Below are 20,422 nucleotides of genomic sequence, written 5' to 3'. Positions count from 1 at the left end.
CACATCGTGTGCCTTCTTACTTCACTGTGGGCGATTCTATACTCAGTCTCACATTAACCGTGTGTGTGCCAGACCCTGTGCTACAGCTCTATAGAATACCTACAGTGCAGAAGGAGGCCATTCAACCCACTGAGTCTGCACCAACCCTCTAATAGAGCACCCTATTTAGGCCCACTCCCCCACCCTATTCCTGTAACCCCACCTAACCTGCACATCTTTGGACAATAAGGGGCAATTTAGTATGATCAATCCACCTAACCTGCAGATCATTGGTCTGTGGGAGGAAACCGGAGCACCCAGAGGAAAGCTACTTGGACATGGGGAAAACATGCACACTCCAGACACAGCCACTCAAGGCTGGAACTGAACCCGGGTCCCTGGTGCTGTGAGGCAGCAATGCTAATCACTGTGCCACCCACTCTTTTGAAAGTAGTCATGTTCTACATTAGTTTCTTTCACAGCATTGGAGCCAGCCGTAAACAAACTGCTTGCCAGTGGCAGCTGCAAATTAGTTTCCAAAAGAGAAAATGCTGGAAAATCTCAACTGGCCTGGCAGCATCTGTAGGGAGAGAAGAGCTAACGTTTCGAGTCCAGATGACCCTTTGTCAAAGCTGATGGGTGACCAGTTAGGTGACTAGTCAAGTGACCAGTAAGAACTGGTTACCTGATCAGCAGGGGCTGACTCAAGTCCTTGGAATTTCAGCTAGTGTAAATATAGGAGACGTTTGCTCACAAATGAAGTGATAGTAGCTTTAGCCCAGCTTGACAGAGCAATGCTGTAACAGAGCACTTGCTTAACTCAGGGAATTTTGAGAGTGTGGGAATTCGGCACACTGAGGGAAGAGATGCTATTCTGGTCTTTTATAAAGCTGGGAATGGTCGGAGAGAGGGAATTCGAGACAGTGAGACCTGAGAGCTAAATTCCAGAAGTAAATAATTAGGTGAGAAGATAGCTGATTAGTTGGTGGAATTTAAGGTTTATTTCTCTAAACAAGGGCAGGAGTTTAAATTAGAATAGGCAAAGTATAATTACTGTATTACATTTATAGCTGAAGTATTTAATATAGCTACAGTATTGATTGAATAAATACTTAATTAATTAGATAAATAAATAAATGGCACACATCTGCAGAACCTGCTAAACTCAGTCTGGATGGGGTAAACCCACAATGTTATCTGCAAGTCACAGAAACAGTTGCAACAACTTATTCTCTTTGCTTATTCTCAGCTTTTGGATCTAGCCTCTTCATCTTGATTCTTCTTCAGCTTGTCTGCTCTGCTCCAGTGGATTCAATGACTGCTACTCCTCAGATTGAACTGCCCCGAGTCCTTTCATATCTTTCAACAGCTTTTAGTTTTAATTTCCCAACCTCAGCCTGCTCCTGATTTCTTTACAGATTGGGAAGTTCCATTTCATTTCTGTGTTCACCTTTCCTGCTTCTCTTTTTGTTTCATTTTCTGTTCGGCTTCTGTTTTGAGATAGGGTCTGTCTCAAAAATATATAAATGAAATGTAAAAATATCCCTCACAATACTTTAAACGTGATCAAGGTCGCCAACCTTTTGTGTAAATATAACATCATGAATGGTGACTGGAGATATAACATCGTGCATGGTGACTGAGAGTTGTAAGTAGCAACCTATATTTACGTCAGTACAAAGCAATATCATTTGCAATAAACATTCAATATTTCCACTCCATCAACAGCACCGAAAGTAGCTTTTGATGAGAAAAGCCTGTTTCCTAAAGAAATATTGGACCGTGTTCATAAAACAAAGCTCTTGGATGAAGAGAATTTAAATGGAAGAAAAACTCCAGCAAGCAATGCCTTAAGAGTGAAGTCGAGGTAGGTAATCTTTGTGCTATAATAAATTTAAACTTCCTTAAGATTTTATGGGTTAAATTGGAAATTAATTTGTTAATATACACGCACTCTGATATGTACTGCGCCATCTGTTACAGGGCCAAAGAATTCTAAAGATGAAGAATTGTGAATCAGTTTTGAATAATTTGAACACTGGCCTTTCATACACCTGCATTGAAGTTATTGCTGTTTTAGTTTTATTTATTATATAGGTGTCACAGTTGTTGTTACTTTGACACCCAATTTTTAAATTGACAAAGCCTTCTTTGAGAAAATGAAAACTTGCCATCAGTCTGTACATGTGATATTAATTATTGGAATAATAATGTGGAGTTGGGCAGCATGGTACCATTGTGGATAGCACAATTGCTTCACAGCTCCAGGGTCCCAGGTTCGATTCCGGCTTGGGTCACTGTCTGTGCGGAGTCTGCACATCCTCCCCATGTGTGCGTGGGTTTCCTCCGGCTGCTCCGGTTTCCTCCCACAGTCCAAAGATGTGCAGGTTAGGTGGATTGGCCATGCTAAATTGCCCTTAGTGTCTAAAATTGCCCTTAGTGTTGGGTGGGGTTGCTGGGTTATGGAGATAGGGTGGCAGTGTTGACCGTGGGTAGGGTGCTCTTTCCAAGAGCCGGCACAGACTCAATGGGCCGAATGGCCTCCTTCTGCACTGTAAAGTCTATGAAATCTATATGGTGAAGGTTTCACACATTGCTGCTAGGTACAGAGTTCCGGGATTTTCAACCAGTGCAAATGAAAGGATGGTGATACATGTTGTAAGAGATTTTGAGTTCAGGCAATAAATTTAGAACGAGGAACAAAGGTTAAACTTAACAAACCAACGTAGTCCACATCCTTGAGTTTAAATGATTTTTATTTCACACTAACTCTTGCGGCTACAGATGGTTCGTGACCCTTTTCCCCTTGTCTCTCTCTTTCTATCTTCAGATCTGTACAATAAATCTCTTCAAGTGAGATTTTTTTAATCCTCTGTAACCCGGAAGTTTTTGTTCTGTTATTTCTCCCTTACTTTGATCTTGTAATTCCATTTGCCAATAGCCATGGACCCATAAACAGGATATCTCAGCATGTAAAGAACCCATCAGTAACGTTTTTCTTGTACCCCTTTGCCACACTTAATAATACTGGCAAACATTTAGTTGTAGCTCCAAAGAACATTGGTTTCAAAGCCTCTGATCACAGCTGGTGATATGGAGTGGAATGTTCTGGTCCCTCCAGCATACGGAATCTTGGCAGGCGGGAAAACTTAATTTAGCGTGAGACAAAAAACCAGTTTCCCGACAGTGGGATGAACCTTTGCAATTATGCTCTCAAGGTTCAAAAGGCAGGTGAGGCTTCCTGACAAACAATGTGTGACCTTTCGCATGCAATGGCAAGTCATGCATGCTCATTAAAAGGCTACCTTGCCGGGATTAAAACCATCGCCCTACTTCAGTTCCTCGCCAGTCAGAGATTAGAATGTTCATATTTACAACTGCACCTGGCGAGGTTGACTGCCTCCTGGGATTTGAAGTGAGTAGCCGCTGCTTTTACCTTCTTGGGGCCTGCTCACAAATAGTCTCTTGAATTCTCGTAGACCAAGCTGCACAATGGCTGGACAGGGGAGGCTGGAGCGAGACTTAAGAGAGGAGCCAGGACCAATGTGGGAGAGTAGAGCGGAGGGTGGACATGGGCCAGGCTAAGCTGGGAAAGGTAGTGAGGAGGCTGGACACGAGAGGGAGGACTAATGAGTAAGGGTGATGGGGTTGCCATGAGACGGAAACCACACTGTCCAGGTCTTGTTAGAAGCGTAAGCATGTCATGCATGTCTTGGTCTCATTGTAAGGCGGTGGCAGGTCTCTCCGGGCAGTGAGCATCATATAGAGATGTGTCTAAAGGGCATGGTCCATGAATTCTTGCATTTGGTCTTATGAGTTTGAAAGAGGTGACTGAGACTCAGTGGGTACAGTCACATTCAGAGGAGGGAGTGGGATCAGGTAGGGTAGAATTGTGAGGCTCATGAGATGGGGTAATGGCTGGTCTCATGGTGTGGGGGGGGGTGGGGGGAGGGGGGGGGGGTGGCAGGAGGAGCCATCACCTGAGAAGCAAGAGGCAATACGCTGGCGACCAGGGGCTAGCGTGACGGCAGCATTGGCCCAAACCTGGGTATTTTGATGAGAAAAAGGCAATGCCGGAGCCACCTTTTGAATGTTCCCAGAAGTGGTTGTTCACACCTGCCAGCCTCTCCACGAGGATCTGTGGCGACAAGGACTTGAAGTCAATCCCATGCTGGTGGCATTAAATGTCACCGTTGCTTGAAATATCTTCGCCAGAGGCTCCTTCCAGTTCTCCACTGGGGACTTGTACAGAATATTCCAGTCAACAATACACAAGTGCAACCAGGATTCTCCCCCCCACCTTGGAAAAATCGGCACTCGCCGTTTTTTACGGCAAACGGCAATTCTCCGAGCCCGATGGGCCGAGCGGCTGGCCCTTCACGCCCGTTTCACCACGACAGCAACCACACATGGTTGTTGCATTCATGAAACGGGCGCCAGATGCCCATTTGGGGCATCTAGGGGCCCAATTGGGACGGGAGCACCGCGACTGTGCTCGTGAGGGGACAGGCCCGCGATCGGTGCCCACCGAACTTCGGGCCAGCGTCCAAAACGGACGCACTCTTTCCCCACCACCGCCCGGCAAGATCAAGCTGCCACGTCTTGCTGGGCGGCTGAGGAGAAAGACGGCCACCGCGCATGCGCGGGTTCATGCCATCAGTGTGATGAAGTCATCCGCGCATGCGCGGGTTGGAACCGGCAACCCGCGCATGCGCGGATGACTTCACATTCTCGGCGCGGCGAGGTCGCTGCCGAGAAAGACGGAGGCCCGCTCCTAGCCCCCCGGGTGGGGGTGAATTAGGTGTGGAGAGCGGGCTCCGAGGCCGTGGTGAACCTCGGCCGAGTTCACGACGGCCTTCACGAATTCGGCCCCCTGCGGAGAATTCCTCCCGTGGTGTTCAGAGCTCCCTGGAATCAGCCAGTCACATTCATCAATAGGATAGGTTTCCACTCTGAGCATGCAGCCGATCTGCGATCAAAGAAGTGAAGTCCTGCATCTTTCTGTTTGGTTTCCAGGGAGCTCTCACGATGCCTACATTCTGAATCACACCCAGGTGTCACAGGTTTATGAAGGACCTTGGTGATTGCAGGACTGGCTCTTTGGGGACCCGGGATATCCCGAGAAGATCTGGGCGATGACGATAGTTCACCTTCTGTAGAGTGCCACTGAGGAGGTAAAATGTCATATACCTCCACAAGGTCCGCGACTGAGCAGACCATAAGTTTTAAGATGAGCATCAGATGTTTGGACTGTTAAGGGGTTGTACTCACTAATGCTCACCACAAAGATTTAGCTGCTGTGCCCTGCACAATCTTTTGCTACAATGGGAATGTCTTAATTGAGGGAGACACAAAGGACTGAGACGTCTCCCCAACAATAACAACGGTGAAGGGAATGACTGGTTCGGGGTGTTATGGAGTCACATGCAGAGTTTATTGCAAGGGTCCAACACACAGACAGGCATGTAATAATCTGAGAGCTAACAGATTCCAGGTAGAGTGAGCTGCTGAGACATTCCCTTTACTATTTGGCTGGCTGGCAAGCCACAGCTCCTTTTTTCTCCACAGACATTATACTTTGCTCGAATGTACCTAAATTTGTGATAGCTGAATTAAATTGCACTACTTAACGGCTACTTTGCTGGTGGTTTGATCCTTTGCATGTACCAAACTGTGCGAAGGTTCAGAGCTCTGCTGCTAAATGCACGCATTAGAACCCGCAAAGCATTCCCTTCACCTGCGACCTCGAGCATGGGAATTTTCCCATGTCCTCACAAAGTTCCTCTGCATGGCAACGTGAAAGCAAGGTGAAATCTAACCTTGGCAGGTATGTATTCTTGACTCATTCACAGCTGCTCCCAATGGAGGGTCAGATCTTACAGAGAGTTCTTTTAGGTAGAATTAGATATTTGCACAGGAAGGAGCAACATGAGAAAACCATTTGTTCCCTTGAGATTGCTCCCCCCCCCCCACACACACACACACACCTTCCTTGCATCCATCCACACCTCACATCAGGGAAACTGCAGCAGGGACCACACTGAACGCTCTGCTCAGACATCATTCCCAGAATTCCGAACCTAGTGAGCTGCGGTAATGCCTTTTATGATGTGTGCCCTGGCTGAACATTCACAAAGGATGGCCAGTGCTTTATCATGCATGTTTGGGATTATTGAGTAATCACTATGTTAGTGATGTGAGAGAAATGAATCTGTTGGAATTCATTATCGAAGTCTGATGGAGGCTCAAATTCCACACTTTAAATGCCTGCAACCATTGAAACAACTAGCCGTAAGATGGAATCGAGATACTTCCAAACGATGCCAATGAACAAACATAAAATGGTTTACACCCAAGCCACCTGTTTGCATTCAAAACTTCTTTATCGCCTTTTCCTATTACAGCATCTCGGTGCAGTCACAACGTCCACATCTGAGGTGGAGTCAGCCTGCTAACTGCTGTGTCCTGTTGATCGTGATGACTTTGACAGATGTCCTCTTGTGGCCCGAAGCCGATCAGGCCTTGGCCTGTTAAGGGTTTCCTGCTCAGGTGTAGGTGCATCCTCCTCAGCCTGACCTGAGGTGATGTGGTCGCTGGCAGAGAGGAAGGCGTCCTTGGATGAAGCCCCTGGGGTGCCTAGCTGGCGCTCATCCTCCCTGTCAGTGCCCGATGGCATTTTCTTGCACCTTGAGGCTCGTTATCTACATGACCAAGTGTGGACCTGTGTCTGCAATGTGCGTACCAGATTGTGACCATGAGCCTACTCTAGATCAGGAGCCATCAGGTGCATGTCTCTGTGCTGGTGAAGGGTGCAGGTGAATGCATCTGAGACTTCAGAGGTGGGGGTTGGTCCGGGTTCTGTAGTTGTTCACCTTTGTGGGCCTCCCCCATTTCTTGCTGGTTCCTGGATTGAGAAAATAAAGATTTAGTGGATGCCAAAGCCAGCTTTTGAACAAATGTTTCAGTCACTCGGCACAGGTGACAATGCAGGACAGAAACATCCCCACTGGCTTTCTGTGGGAAGGCATATTTCATCTTCAGCACAGGCATGGTCCTCCAGAGGTCAGGAAAACAGGATCAGAAAACCCACTTGAGGAGCAAGGGTGGGGGGGGGGGGGGGGGGGGGAAGGAGGAGGAGGCTGGTAGTGGAGGTTGGGAAACCTCACTAGGGTTGGAAGTGTGTGCTGGTCCCTGTAGAATAGCAGAATGGTTTGCAGAATTTGATGATAGATTTCAAGGAAATGGTAGCAAAGAAATTTGGGTACAAAGAACAAAGAAAAATACAGCACAGGCTTGTGCCAACCATGTTGTCCGCCTAACCTAAAACCTTCGACACATCCGAGGTCCGTATCCCTCTATTCCCATTCTATTCATGTATTTGTCAAGTCGCCCTTTAAACGTCACTTAAATGTCACCTGCTTCCACCTGGCAGAGAGTTCCAGGCACCTACTACCCTCTGTGTTTTAAAAAATCTTTCCCTTGCAAATCTCTAAATTCTGCCCCTCACACCTTAAACCTATGTCCCTCAGTAATTAACTCTTTCACTCTGGGAAAAAGCTTCTGACTATCCACTCTGTCGATGCCCCTCATAATTTTGTAGACTTCTTTCAGGTCACCCCTCAACCTCATTCGTTCCAGTGAGAACAAACAGAGTTTATCCAACCTCTCTTCATAGCTAATGCCCTCCATACCAGGCAATATCCAAGTAAACCTTCTTCTGTACCCTCTCCAAAGCCTCCACATCCTTCTGGTAGTGTGGCGACCAGAATTGAACACTATTTTCCAAGTGTGGCCTAACAAAGGTTCCATAAAGCTGCAACATGACGTGCCAATTTTTAAACTCAATGCCCTGGCCGATGAAGGCAAGTACGCCGTATGCCGTCTTGACTACCTTCTCCACCTGCGTTGCCACTTTAAGTAACCTGTGGACCTGTACACCCATATCCCTATGCCTATCAATACTCTTGTTTTTTTTAAATGCATTTTATTCAAACTTGTATCAAAGTAGGCTACAGCAAATAAACACCCCTGGAAACATTCTTCCCAACAATCAACAATACAGTTTGTACAGATTTTTCTCCTTTCTCACTCCCTCCCTCCCCTCATCTCCCCCCCCCCCCCCCCCCGATGAACAGCTCTTCAAACACGGTCACAAACATCCCCCACCTTTTCTTAAACTCCCCCGCTGAGCCCCTTAACTCACTTCCTCTTCTCTAACCGTAGGAAGTCATACAGGTCACCCAAACATGCTGCTACCCCCGTTGAGATGCCGACCACCACTCCAGCAAGATTTGTCGCCGTGCAATCGGAGAGGCGAAGGCCAAGACATCAGCTTTCCTCCTCTCCATGAGCTCCGGCTTTTCTGAAACCGCAAATATCGCCACCAAAGGGTCCGGGTCCACTCCCTCCTCCACTATCCTGGCTAAGACCGCGAACACTCCCGCCCAGAATCTTCCCAATTTTTCACAACCCCAAAACATGTGCGCATGATTTGCTGGCCCCTGCCCACACCTCTCACACTCATCTGCTACCCCCTGAAAGAACCCACTCATTCTCGCCCGAGTCATATGCACCCTGTGCATCACCTTAAACTGTATCAGGTTCATCCTTGCACAAGAGGAGGTCCTGTTTACCCTTCGCAGTGTCTCACTCCATACTCCCCAATTGATCTCCATTCCCAACTCCGCTTCCCATTTCTCCTTGATCTTCACCACCCGCTCGCCTCCCTGCTCCCCCAACCACTTATATATATCCCCAATTCTTCCCTCCCCTTCCACATCCGGAAGCAGCAGTTGCTCCAGCAGGGTGTATCCCGGAAATCTAGGGAACCCCTTTCAGACTTTTCGTGCAAAGTCCCTAACCTGTAGATACCTGAACTTACTACCCCTTGGCTCTACCCTCTTCCTTAGCTCCTCCAGACTGGCGAACCCTTCCTCCAAATACAAATGCCTATCAATACTCTTAATGGTTCCGCCATTTTCTGTATATCTCCAACCTGTATTAGACCTTCCAAAATGCATTACATCACATTTGTCTGGATTAAATTTCATCTGCCATCTCTCCACCCAAGTCTCCAACCAAAGTATATCCTGACGTATTATCTCACAGTCTTCACCACTATCCATAATACCATCAACCTTTGTGTCGTCCACAAATTTACTAATCAAACCAGTTACATTTTCCTCCAAATCATTTATATATACTACAAACAGCAAAGGTCCCAATACTGATCCCTGTGGAACAGGGATCCATTAGTCATAGCCCTCCATTCAGAAAAGCACCCCTCCATTGCTACCCTCTGCCTTCTATGACTGAGCCAGTTCTGTACCCATCTTGCCAGTTGACCTCTGATCTCATGTGACTTCACCTTCTGTACCAGTCTGCTATGAGGGACCTTGTCAAAGGCCTTACTGACAAATCCGCTGCCCTACTCTCATCAATCACCTTTGTCACTTTCTCAAAAAACTCGATGAAGTTAGTGAGACACGACCTCCCCTTCACAAAACCATGCTGCCTCTCGCTAATACATCCATTTGCTCCCAAATGGGAGTAAATCCTGTCTCGAAGAAACCTCTGCATTAATTTCCCTACGTAAGACCTAAGGCTCACTAGCCTGTAATTTCATGGATTATCCTTGCTACCCTTCTTAACAAAAGGAGTCAGCATAAAAAAGCCTCTGTTACAGGCCTCTGTTTCTACCTCCCATTGTGAGCTGGTTTAAAGGTCAAAGGCTTGACCTGAATTTTACATTCGGGGCCCGCCCAAAGTTGGTGCTGGTGGGAACCACCCAAGACGCATGGTTAACGTAATATTTTGATGGATGGCAAGTTAATGGCCATCCAAGATGAACCATGCTCTGTGAAAGGCTGAGCATTGCCGGTGGGGGGGGGGGGGGGGGGGGGGGGGGGGACCGCTGCGAAAGGGCGTGAGTACTTGCATGCGGGCTTACGGTTCCAATGTGCTCCCTCAGGGAGATAATTACTGTGGAGCTGTGGACCTGTAAAACCATGTCACATGTGCCTCGGCACAATCACACACAGACCTCAGTCCCCAGACACATTTTTAAAATTTTATTTGAGTCCTGACCTTTGAACTCGCCCTGGTTCAAGGCTAAAGCTTAAAAGTAAAGGTGGCCTTGCCAATCAACCGCTAACTGTAAAGGCAGACAGGCAACGTAGAATCACAGTCAATTACCGTTTGATTAATTTAACTTGGCGTCTTGATTGTTGGCAGGCGTGTTTCCAGCTTGGACACATGGCCACCAACCGAAATATCATGTGAGGGGGGTGTTGCTACTTCTATTAACAAACCATAAGCTGCGAGTATGTTCCTTGTATTGACCAAATGACCACACAACCAGTATGTTAGTTCAAAAGACAGTTTATTATTAAACACAAGACTTATCTCTATGTGCAATGATACACGCGGCTACACATTAAACTACACCTATCAACTAAGATGACTTTTACTTAACTTCTGGGTGACCGGCTCTGTGCAGGTAGATAAGGGCTGAGTTGGCTGGAAGTCGTCAGGTTAATCTCGGCTGCGAGTCGTCTCTCCTAGGTAGCGATCGCAGGTCTTGAACTTGGCTAGTCGTTATGCTGCAGTTGGTGTGGGCACAAGCCGGTCCCAAAAGAGACCGATGCCTAGTGCGCAGGACCTCTTATCCTTCTCTTCTTTCGCGCCCTTTTGGGCGGTCCCAATTCAGGATCAAATGGATCGATAGGGTCTCGATCACCCTAATCGATACTGGTCAATTAGGGACGGGTACCTCGATGGCTGGGTGGGTCCTAGTTTCTATTGTCCCAAGTACGTATTTCTTTCCAAATAAGGGGAGGTGGCGCCGGTGAGTCTGCTACTGTTGATATTCCTTCATTTGCGTCTATTGTCCTGGGGAAATCGGTGATTGACCTTTAACAGGTGCAAGTTTTAGTTCGGTCTGGTTTTCCTTTGCCCAATAAACAGGGGCTGTGTACTCTCTGTACAGGGGCTGTGTACTGTACTTGACCACAATTCCCATTATCCTTCACAGGCGGCCATTTTAGATGGCCACAGGGGGTGAGGTCTTCTCACGTGATTTTTCACACTTCTGGGTCATGTGCTCAAAATTTACACTTAAAATGATGGCCCTGGACTTATGTAGTGTTTATATGAGAAATGTGAGGATGGCTTGAAATAACCTAGGTAGGAGGATACATGGCGCCAATCTCCTGAAAGATTTCTAAATGTTTTAGCGAGCGGGAACTACTGCAAGCTTCCTGCAGCTCGGCCCAGCAAGGCTGGCAATGCTATTCAACGTTAATTGGTTCACTTAATGAGGCCCCACAGGCTTCTCACCGCAAATGAGAGCGCACCAGCCTATTCACCAGCACCCCATTCACCAGCACCTCGCTAACCAGGTGGAGCAGCACTTAAGCTGCACTTGCTTAGCCGACCCGAGTCAGCTTGCTGCAATGGCGCCGAGGAGACTAGTCCCAAGGTTTGCCGATGTGGACCAAGGGAGGCTCGTAGATGCAGTGGAGGCTAGGATAGATGCCCTGTTCCCCCGAGGGTGCCGGAGGGTCAACCACAAGACAGTGCTGCCGGGGCATGGTGGCGGCAGCTAGAAGCTCCAGGTATGTGACCAGGAGGACTGGCCTCCAGTGTCAGGAGAAGGTCAACAACCTACACCTGGCAGCACGAGTGAGTAGACACCAATGTGCCCCACCATCGCCCTGAGACCTTTTTGCCACCATGCAAGCATCCCCCCCCAACTCGCATGCAGCCCCCAACCCTCCCTTCAACGCCCTCTCCCTTCACCCCCCTCCCACCACTTTGAACCATGCAGGTGGCTAATGATGCCCTCTCTGTGTCTCCTTACGAAAAACTCTCCCATAACCATCAGCAGAGGGCCCAGACTGGCGGACATTAGAATCTTCACCACCTTTGAGGAATGGGCCCTGGAGGTGATGGGGCTGGCTGGGGACAAATCGGTCACACACAGAGGTTGACGGAAGCCGCAGAGGTAAGGATCCACTGGGCCCCACCTCGAGGATCTGTCAAACATGAGTTGTTATTGCCTTACTGACTGACCCATCCTTCCCACTGACTACATATCCATTCTCCAGCAAGTCCTCCAGCAGATGGCACAGGCCCATCCCAGATGGCCCCTTCTCCTGACTCCGAGGAGACCCCCTCTGAGGGGAGCTCCAAGGAAGCCATGATCGAGGCGTCACAGCGTCCCCACCCTCCACCAGCGCAGACACATGCATCTCGATGGGAAACGTTAGTAGTCAGGCTTCTGGAGCACAATCCGGTGAGCACCACACTGCTGCTGATATACATCAGGTGGAGGCAGGAACCCCCAGGCGAGACAGCAGTCAGAGGTCCGGTGGATCCCACCGTGATGCTGAGCCACTGGTAATGTTACCCGGAGGTGATGGAGACGGTAGGGAGCGGCAAGGACATTCAGAGGGAGATGTCAGTGACACTCCAGCAGGTCCATAGCCAATTGGAGGAGTCCCAGAGGCTACAGGCACTGGAGATGTCACCGGCAATGCGTGGCACTGAGGCCAACACTGCTAGGGTGGCGACCGCAGTGGAGAGCCTGGTGCATAAGTCAGCACCATTAATGAAGGCTTCCAAGGCGACGTGCAGTCAGTGACGGCCATGGCTGAGGGTCTCGGCAGAATATCCGACTCGCTGGGGGTTGTGACCCAGTACCAGGCTGACCTTGATGAGCCGCTGCCGCTCTCAAATGGTAATGGCCGAGGAGCTGCGGAGCTTGTCTCAGTCGCGGTGCTCATTGCCGAGGTGCGGCAGAGCATGGCCCAATCACTGAGGATCATCGGCAAGGGCGTCGACACAATGGTATATGCATCGGGGAGCCGCCAGTCATGGATTGAGGAGCACTGGCATCAACTCTCTGCGGGTGATCACCCCTACAACCCCCGACAGTGACTTGCTGACCATGCCGACACAGTCCCAGCACCCTGGAGTGATGTGACACAGACCCTCGGTGTTTGGATGTTGGCTGCTGCGTGTGTGGTGTTGCCTCCTGCAGTGTTCATGCACAGTGTCCAGGCACCACACTCGGAATGGGATGCTAGGCAATGACTCTTACATGCTACATGGCCCGCCCATCCACGGGGCTCCACTTGGGTTGTGTGAAGTGCTCACTTCACCACGATTGCCAATTCCCCATGAGCAATAACCTTCACCCGCACGGCCAGAGGCCTCAGCAGATGGTGGGGCAGAAGGCAGGGACACGGGTTTCCCCTGACGGATACACATGATCCGGGGCTGGCATGATCTTGCCACACGCGGTTGCCCCCCCCCCCCCCCAGTTGTCCCCCCGCCAAAGGAGTTCTAATCGGCGCCAGCCTGACCACTTGCTGGAGGCCGCTGAATGACGGGAGGCCATTGGATAAGGGGTGGCTCTCGTTAATTGTATGGAAATAGGGCTTAGGTGGTGCTAATTGGGTTCTTGCCACACTACGGCGAGATCCCAATTTCGCCTGCGGGAGTGGGCGGTTGCATCCTAAACTGTTTGGCGTCTGGTGTGATTCTCATTTTCTGCCTCTCCTGTGAGAGCGTAACAAGGCCGGAGAATTGCGCCCATAAATATGGACATGAGATCAGAGCTGCAGATGTAAGAGAAAGTATTAGATGGACAACTCTGCAGAGACACTTTGTGGCCGGAATCTGCAATTATATACAAGCCCAAGTTTCCAATGAATGTCTGGGGCCGCTGTACCAGTAAATCTATCTGGGGTCATTTTTGGAGAAGAGGAACTTCCCTTTTTTTTTAACCTATTTATGTTCTGCCCTCATTTTTTAATCAGAGATGAGGGAGGATAATTGCACCCATCCTGATCATAATAATCTTTACTATTGTCACAAGTAGGCTTACATTAACACTGCAGTGAAGTTACTGTGAAAAGCCCCGAGTCGCCACATTCCGGCGCCTTTTCGGGTACACTGAGGGAGAATTTAGAATGTCAAAATTACCTAACAGCGCATCTTTTGGGACTTGTGGGAGGAAACTGGGGTAACCGCAGGAAACCCACGCAGACACGGGGAGAACGTACAGACTCAGTACAGACAATGACCCAAACCTGGGACCCTGGCGCTATGAAGCAACAGTGCTAACCACTGTGCTGCTGTGCCACCATGAATATAGGTAGAGATGGATAATTGGTCATACATTTCATAATTTCTACCCTAAGAACTAAACCTAGTGCCTGCCACTATGTCGAACAGGAGTAACTTAATGTTACAGTCTGGAGCCAGAATCCAAAAAGTGAATTACCTGTTTTATTGCGCTGTTAGATCGAGACACGTGACGTTATTTTAGATTGGGCTTTTGTCAGAATGTTGTTTGTGTTAGTTTGGAATTTTCTAGTATCATTTGGAGGCCTCCATTCAGACAATCTTTTTGGTTAAATGTCTTTACATTACAGTGTTAGGCAACAATACGGATTTGTCATTGTCGATTCCCTTCTTTGTGATGTATACGTTGGAAGAGAAAGAACAGCAGAGAATCAGGAGGTCAAACTAATTTAGCAGCATTGCAAGACTTCCTGCAGATTCTCAGCCAAATCCTACCTGAATATCTCGCTGAAGCTCCCATGTGTGATGATTGTGGTTCACGCTCGGAACCCTGAATAGCTCTGCACTATCTTACAAGTAAACCTGAAAACATAGAGTCGTGCTTACTGTGCCTCAAAGCAAACCACTCCTGCACTTAATTTCTTATCCATCAAGTCCAAGGACATCTAGGGTCAGTCAGTTTGTTTTCCATTCTTGTACAGAGATATAATTCATCATCTGTTTGCCATGTAAGCCTAGATCATTATGTCTGACCCAGGAGCAGGACAATGGAATGAGCAAGCAATTAATTTTTATTGGATCACTGGATTTCCAGTTTGTGCCAGGGTTTAGAGAACCCCAAAGTGTATCATGGAGTTCAGCTGACCCACAACTTTTAATAGATTGTGATATGGAGAGCACACAGCCCACTCTGCAGTTCTTTTACAGCAGAAATGGAAAAGTATTTTTTAAAGCAAAACAAAGTTTATTCTATTAACTCAAGTTAACCTTTTTAAAACATACAGTGAACATCTTAACAACCATTAATTCAAATACAACCCCCAAAGAATACAACACTAAGTAATCCTTAATACATTCCCAAACAACACCCAGAAGACGAAAGAAACACCTTTCAACAGAAGCACATCAGGTTTACATTCACTACTGAGAATATTTATAATTCTGAATTCACCAAATGATCAAGAGATAGTCTTTTCATGGCAGAGAGAACAGCAGTACACCTGCTTTGTCTGGCTTCAGCTCCAACACTGAAAACAAAATCATAAAAACACAGACACACCCAAGCTTTTCTCAAAGTGAAACTAAAAAGCAGAGACAGAGCTTAGCTCCACCCACACTCTGACATCACTGCAGTAACATGAGCAGCCAAACATTTCTTAAAGTGATATTCTCATGACATTCCACAATGCATGAATTTATCGATGGTACTCGTGTTGCCAGAGAAGCCAATGCTGGCAATCCACACCATTATGTCAACTGAATATCAATGTCATTCCCTTACGCCCTGTGGTGAATGTATTCACCATAGTATAAACTGTCCGTTTAGTACTGTGGCCTATAGCCAGGAAATGGCTGTCTTTCTGTCTTTCCGACTCCGGGAGCACAGAGAGCTTCGTCCACCCTGACACGGTAAGACGCTACTCCCTCCACATCTACGGCGCGTCCCAGACAAGCTCCCTTGCCTCCGGATCCCATTCAGTGCAGATCCGGGGGTACTGTGTCGCAAACCTCGCGATACAGAGCTCAGAGTACACCCAATTTAAACTGTATGTCCTCCCTGACCGCTGCGCCCCCCTACGGCTTGGACTAGACTTCCAGTGCAGTCACCGAAGTTGGACCCTAAAGTTTAGCGGACCCTTACCCCCTTCACGGTATGTAGCCTGGCGACCCTTAAGGTCGCCCCCCCACCCCTCCCCTGCATTGCGGAGATGGTCAAACAAATCGCGCAATACAGGGTTTTCTCCACTGTAGATCTGAAGTCAGCCTACCACCAGCTCCCGATCCACCGGGAAGATTGCCACTACACGGCTTTTTAAGCAGCCGGTCGACTCTTACACTTCCTCAGGGTCCATTTCGGCATCACTAATGAGGTCTCGGTCTTCCAGAGAACGATGGACTGAATGGTGGACCAGTATGGGCTTCGGGCTACATATCCCTACTTGGACAATGTCACCATCTGCGGCCATGATCAGCAGGACTATGACATCAACCTTCAGAGGTTCCTCCAAACCGCCCAATCCCTCAACCTCACATATAACAAGGAGAAGTGCATTTTCCGCACAACCTGACTAGCCACCCTCGGCGATGTCGTGGAAAAACGGAGTCCTAGGGCCCGACCCCAACACCATGCGCCCCCTCATGGAACTTCCCCTTCCCCACAGACTCCAGGTCCTCAAACGATGCCTGGGGCTATTCTCCTACTATGTCCAGTGGGTGCCCAACTATGCGGACAAAGCCCGCCCACTTATTAAAGCCATGATATTCCCCTTGACGGCTGAGGCCCTCTCGGCCTTCAGCCGCATCAAGGCCAATACCACTAAGGCCGCAATGCACGCGATGGACGAGTCCGTCCCCTTCCAGGTAGAGAGCAATGCGTCAGACATCGCCCTGGCCGCCAGCCTCAACCAGACGGGCAGGCCAGTAGCCTTCTTTTCCCGAACTCTCAACGCCGAGATCCGACACCCCTCTGTTGAGAAGGAAGCTCAAGCCATCGTGGAAGCTGTGCTGCATTGGAGGCACTACCTAGCCGGTAGGAGGTTCACCCTCGTCACCGACCAGCGGTCGGTAACCTTTATGTTTGACAATGCACAACGGAGCAAAATTAAAAATGACAAAATCTTCAGGTGGAGGATCGAACTCTGCACCTACAATTACGATATCAAGTATCGTCCTGGAGAGCTCAACGAGCCCTCAGATGCCCTGTCCCGTGGCACATGCGCCAGCACGCAAGATGACTGACTTCGGGCTACCCACGATAACCTCTGTCACCTGGGGGTCACCCGGCTTACCTACTTTATTAAGGCCCGCAACCTGCCCTACTCCACCGAGGAGGTCAGGGCCATGACCAGCAACTGCCACGTCTGCGCAGAGTGCAAACCGTATTTCTATCGGCCAGACAAGGCTCATCTGGTAAAAGCCTCCTGGCCCTTTGAGCGCCTCAGTATTGACTTCAAACGGGTTCTCCCATCCACCAACCGCAATACATACTTCCTGACCATCATTGATGAGTATTCCCACTTCCCCTTCGCTGTCCCTTGTCCTGACATGACCTTGGTCACTGTTATAAAGGCACTGCACAGCACCTTCACCCTGTTCGGTTACCCTGCATACATCCACAGTGACCGGGGCACATCGTTTATGAGCGATGAGCTGCATCAGTATCTGCTCAGCAAAGGCATCGCTTCGAGCAGGACTACGAGCTATAACGTAGGGAAATGGGCAGGTGGAGAGGGAGAACGAGACGGTATGGAAGGCCGTTCTTCTTGCCCTCCGGTCTAGAAGTCTCCCGATTTCCTGCTGGCAGGAGGTCCTCCCCGACACACTCCATTAGATCGCTCCTCTGCACAGCCACGAATGAGACCCTCACGACGGTGTGTTTGTCTTCCCTAGGAAGTCCATCTCCAGGATCTCGCTTCCATCCTGGCTGACAACTCTGGGGCCTGTCCTTCTCCAGAAGCATACGAGGAGCCATAAGACCGACCCCCTGGTCAAGAGGGTCCAGCTGCTGCACGCCAACCCCCGATATGCCTACATCGTGCACAAAGACGGACGGCAAGATACAGTCTCTCTACGGGACCTGGCCCCCCCTGGTTCCCCGGCCAACGCCCCCCCCCCCCCCCCCCCCCCCGCTGCCTATCGCCACCCCCACACTCCTTGCACCCCCCTGGGGCTCCTGTACTGTCCCGCGCCTACACTGCCGCCCTCCACCATCCCCCTGCCTACCCCCTCCCCTCAACTGACGCCGACACGTCGGACTGAAGCTGCAGACATCACGCTCTCGGAGTCATCAACTGCAACGCCCGCACCCGCTGCACCGCCAGAGCTGAGGAGGTCCAAAAGAACAATCCAGTCTCCAGAAAGACTGAATATATGATGACCACACTTCACCCCGCCGGACTTCATTTTTTAACATGGGGTGAATGTGGTGAATGTATTCATCATAGTATAAACTGACTGTTTAGTACTGTGGCCTGTGGCCAGGAAATGGTAATATGATCTACCCTGTCTGCATAGTACTGAGGCCTATGACCAGGAAATAGTAATACGATCTACCACCATGTATTGTACAGGGGCCCCGGTGGGCTCCGCCTCTGGCTCCGCCCCCCGAGGGCTGTATATAGACCTGGCCGCCTGTGGGCAGCACTCATTGTTACTGAACTCAGAGGCAGGCAAGTTCTCGGTTCATAAATCCTCTGTTCACACGTTCTCATTGTCTTGCAGTGAATTGATGGTACAACATGCCCATTCACAGTGCAACTATAGTCACAGATTTCAGTGCATCAGTGCCAGTATGTCGGGAATTGCCATGATTAAATTATTCTTCACTGGTCAAGTGTCTGTGCACTCTTTCAGAATGAAGGCAAAGGCTCTAGCAGACGTCTTGAAGACCAGGCTTATCCAGTAACACAGCCTTTTTCTAACATCATTGATTCGGACCCCCTTCATGGAGCGGGAACTCATGTTGTCCACTCCTCCTGGCTTGACTGCAGGCCACTTGTATCTGGTGACTCACTATGTACAGATTTCACCTCTCCTTTCTGCAGTTCACATCGTGCCAGTATCTGGGCTGGTGTCTGAGTGTTAGGTAAGTGATGGTGTGTCTTTCTCATCTGTCTCTTGACCCTGAGAACAACATCAATGTGTGTGTGAGAGAGTGGGGGAGAGACAGAAAGAATCTCCTTCCTCATTTCTAAAATACAATGCAAGTTCCACACCACTGGTTGGTCAGGTAGTTGTTCTTGGGTATCTGAAAAACTAAACACATAAGGATAGAGTTGGGTTCAGGGAAGGTGGTGGTGGATGTGCAAAGCCTGGGGTGCGAGATCACACCACCTGCAGTTTATAATTTATTATTGATTGTGGGATGACGGGAGAGTATTATGTGACAAGGTACAAAGATACCACCATCCTCAATGTTTTTAGCCCTACTTTTGTCCATGGCATTGATCACCACTGTACCAATGATTGCTAGCACACTCTCCTACGTCAAGGTGATGCATCAAGCCATGCCTGTCCCTCAGAGCAAATACTACTGCCTCTGATCATCAGCAATCTAGTCCTGCTAGAGAGAAGTGCATCAGCGAGTGTAGTGCAATGCATTTGAGTGTTGTGCCTGCCATATTTGAATATGTAGCAGTGCGTGCGAGTTGCTGCAAAGCTAAGTGGGTGAGGAGAGGCTATGAATGCGAGATAGGAGTTGCGGTTGATAGGGACTGTTGATAAGTAAATGAAGGGTTTGTGATAAATGGAGCAATGTGTGAGATTAATGATGCAATTGATAGGATATGGTGTGTGAGATGCATTCACTGACCCAGACCACTCGTATGAGCTCATTAGTCATCTTGCATAGCTGCATTTTGTGCGAGACTGCTCGCATTGACAATGATGACCAACTACTCCCACTCACCTCTTGTTACCGCTAGGAGGGCCTGCTTGCCCCTTGAAGGGAAAAAAAAATCTCTCACCTTCTGCATCAAAGCCTCCTGCACTCCATTGAAGAACCTTGGTGTATGTTCTCTGTTGGTCTTGTCAAGGTTATTCCTGGTTTTTAAACTCATCTTTCACCCCTTCTAGCCCTTGCTGTAATCAGATTGCATCTTGCCTTTAAGGAATGCACGCTAGCTTTATGTGGTGTCAGTCTTGCACAAACTTTGGCCCCATGCAATCACTCAACAGGTCATTCTGTGCCACAATCATTAAAATTAGCAGACAGCATGAAGTGTGCCTTGCTGTTTCCCTTACTTTGACTGGGCAAGGAGTGAATGTGTTTCTTGATTCCTGTGCTCTATTTTGGTGGCTGTTCCGATTTTACCGCCAGAGATTCTAATTGTGAATGCCTATGTTTGTGTATGAGAATGGGGAGAGATAGCAAGTCTCCTTCCTGATAACGATTTGATTTCTAAAAAAACAATGAAAGTTCCACTTTGAATGCAAACAAAGCCTTATTGAGAGGAACAGATGGAAAGAGCGCCTGGAGATTGTGGGGCGATAGGATGGCGGACGGACGGACGGATAGATAACCAGGCTACTGGCATCTCATGGTCACCATTAAGCAAGTGGTATAGCACAGGATATGGAAATGAGAACTGTTTAAGCATGCAGACTGCATTTCTCCATGCCTGGCACTGAAATA

General features: G+C 48.8%; 1 protein-coding gene across 3 annotated transcripts in view; it reads left to right on the top strand.

Moving 5' to 3' along the window:
* Positions 1–20,422, top strand: part of LOC119976401 (WD repeat-containing protein 49-like) — an 88,911-nt gene that overhangs the window by 62,028 nt on the left and 6,461 nt on the right. For 2 of the 3 annotated variants that reach the window (XM_038816921.1, XM_038816922.1), the window contains exon 19: positions 1,708–1,846. In XM_038816921.1, coding sequence (XP_038672849.1) covers positions 1,708–1,846 — 139 coding nt within the window. Of the gene's footprint in view, positions 1–1,707; positions 1,847–1,962; positions 2,065–20,422 lie in introns of those variants that run through there. The other variant, XM_038816923.1, reaches the window with a different exon arrangement.

The sequence above is a fragment of the Scyliorhinus canicula genome, chromosome 13 (assembly GCF_902713615.1).
Source record: "Scyliorhinus canicula chromosome 13, sScyCan1.1, whole genome shotgun sequence".
NCBI classification, from domain to species: Eukaryota; Metazoa; Chordata; class Chondrichthyes; order Carcharhiniformes; family Scyliorhinidae; genus Scyliorhinus; species Scyliorhinus canicula.
This window is presented reverse-complemented; position numbering and strand designations above follow the sequence as displayed.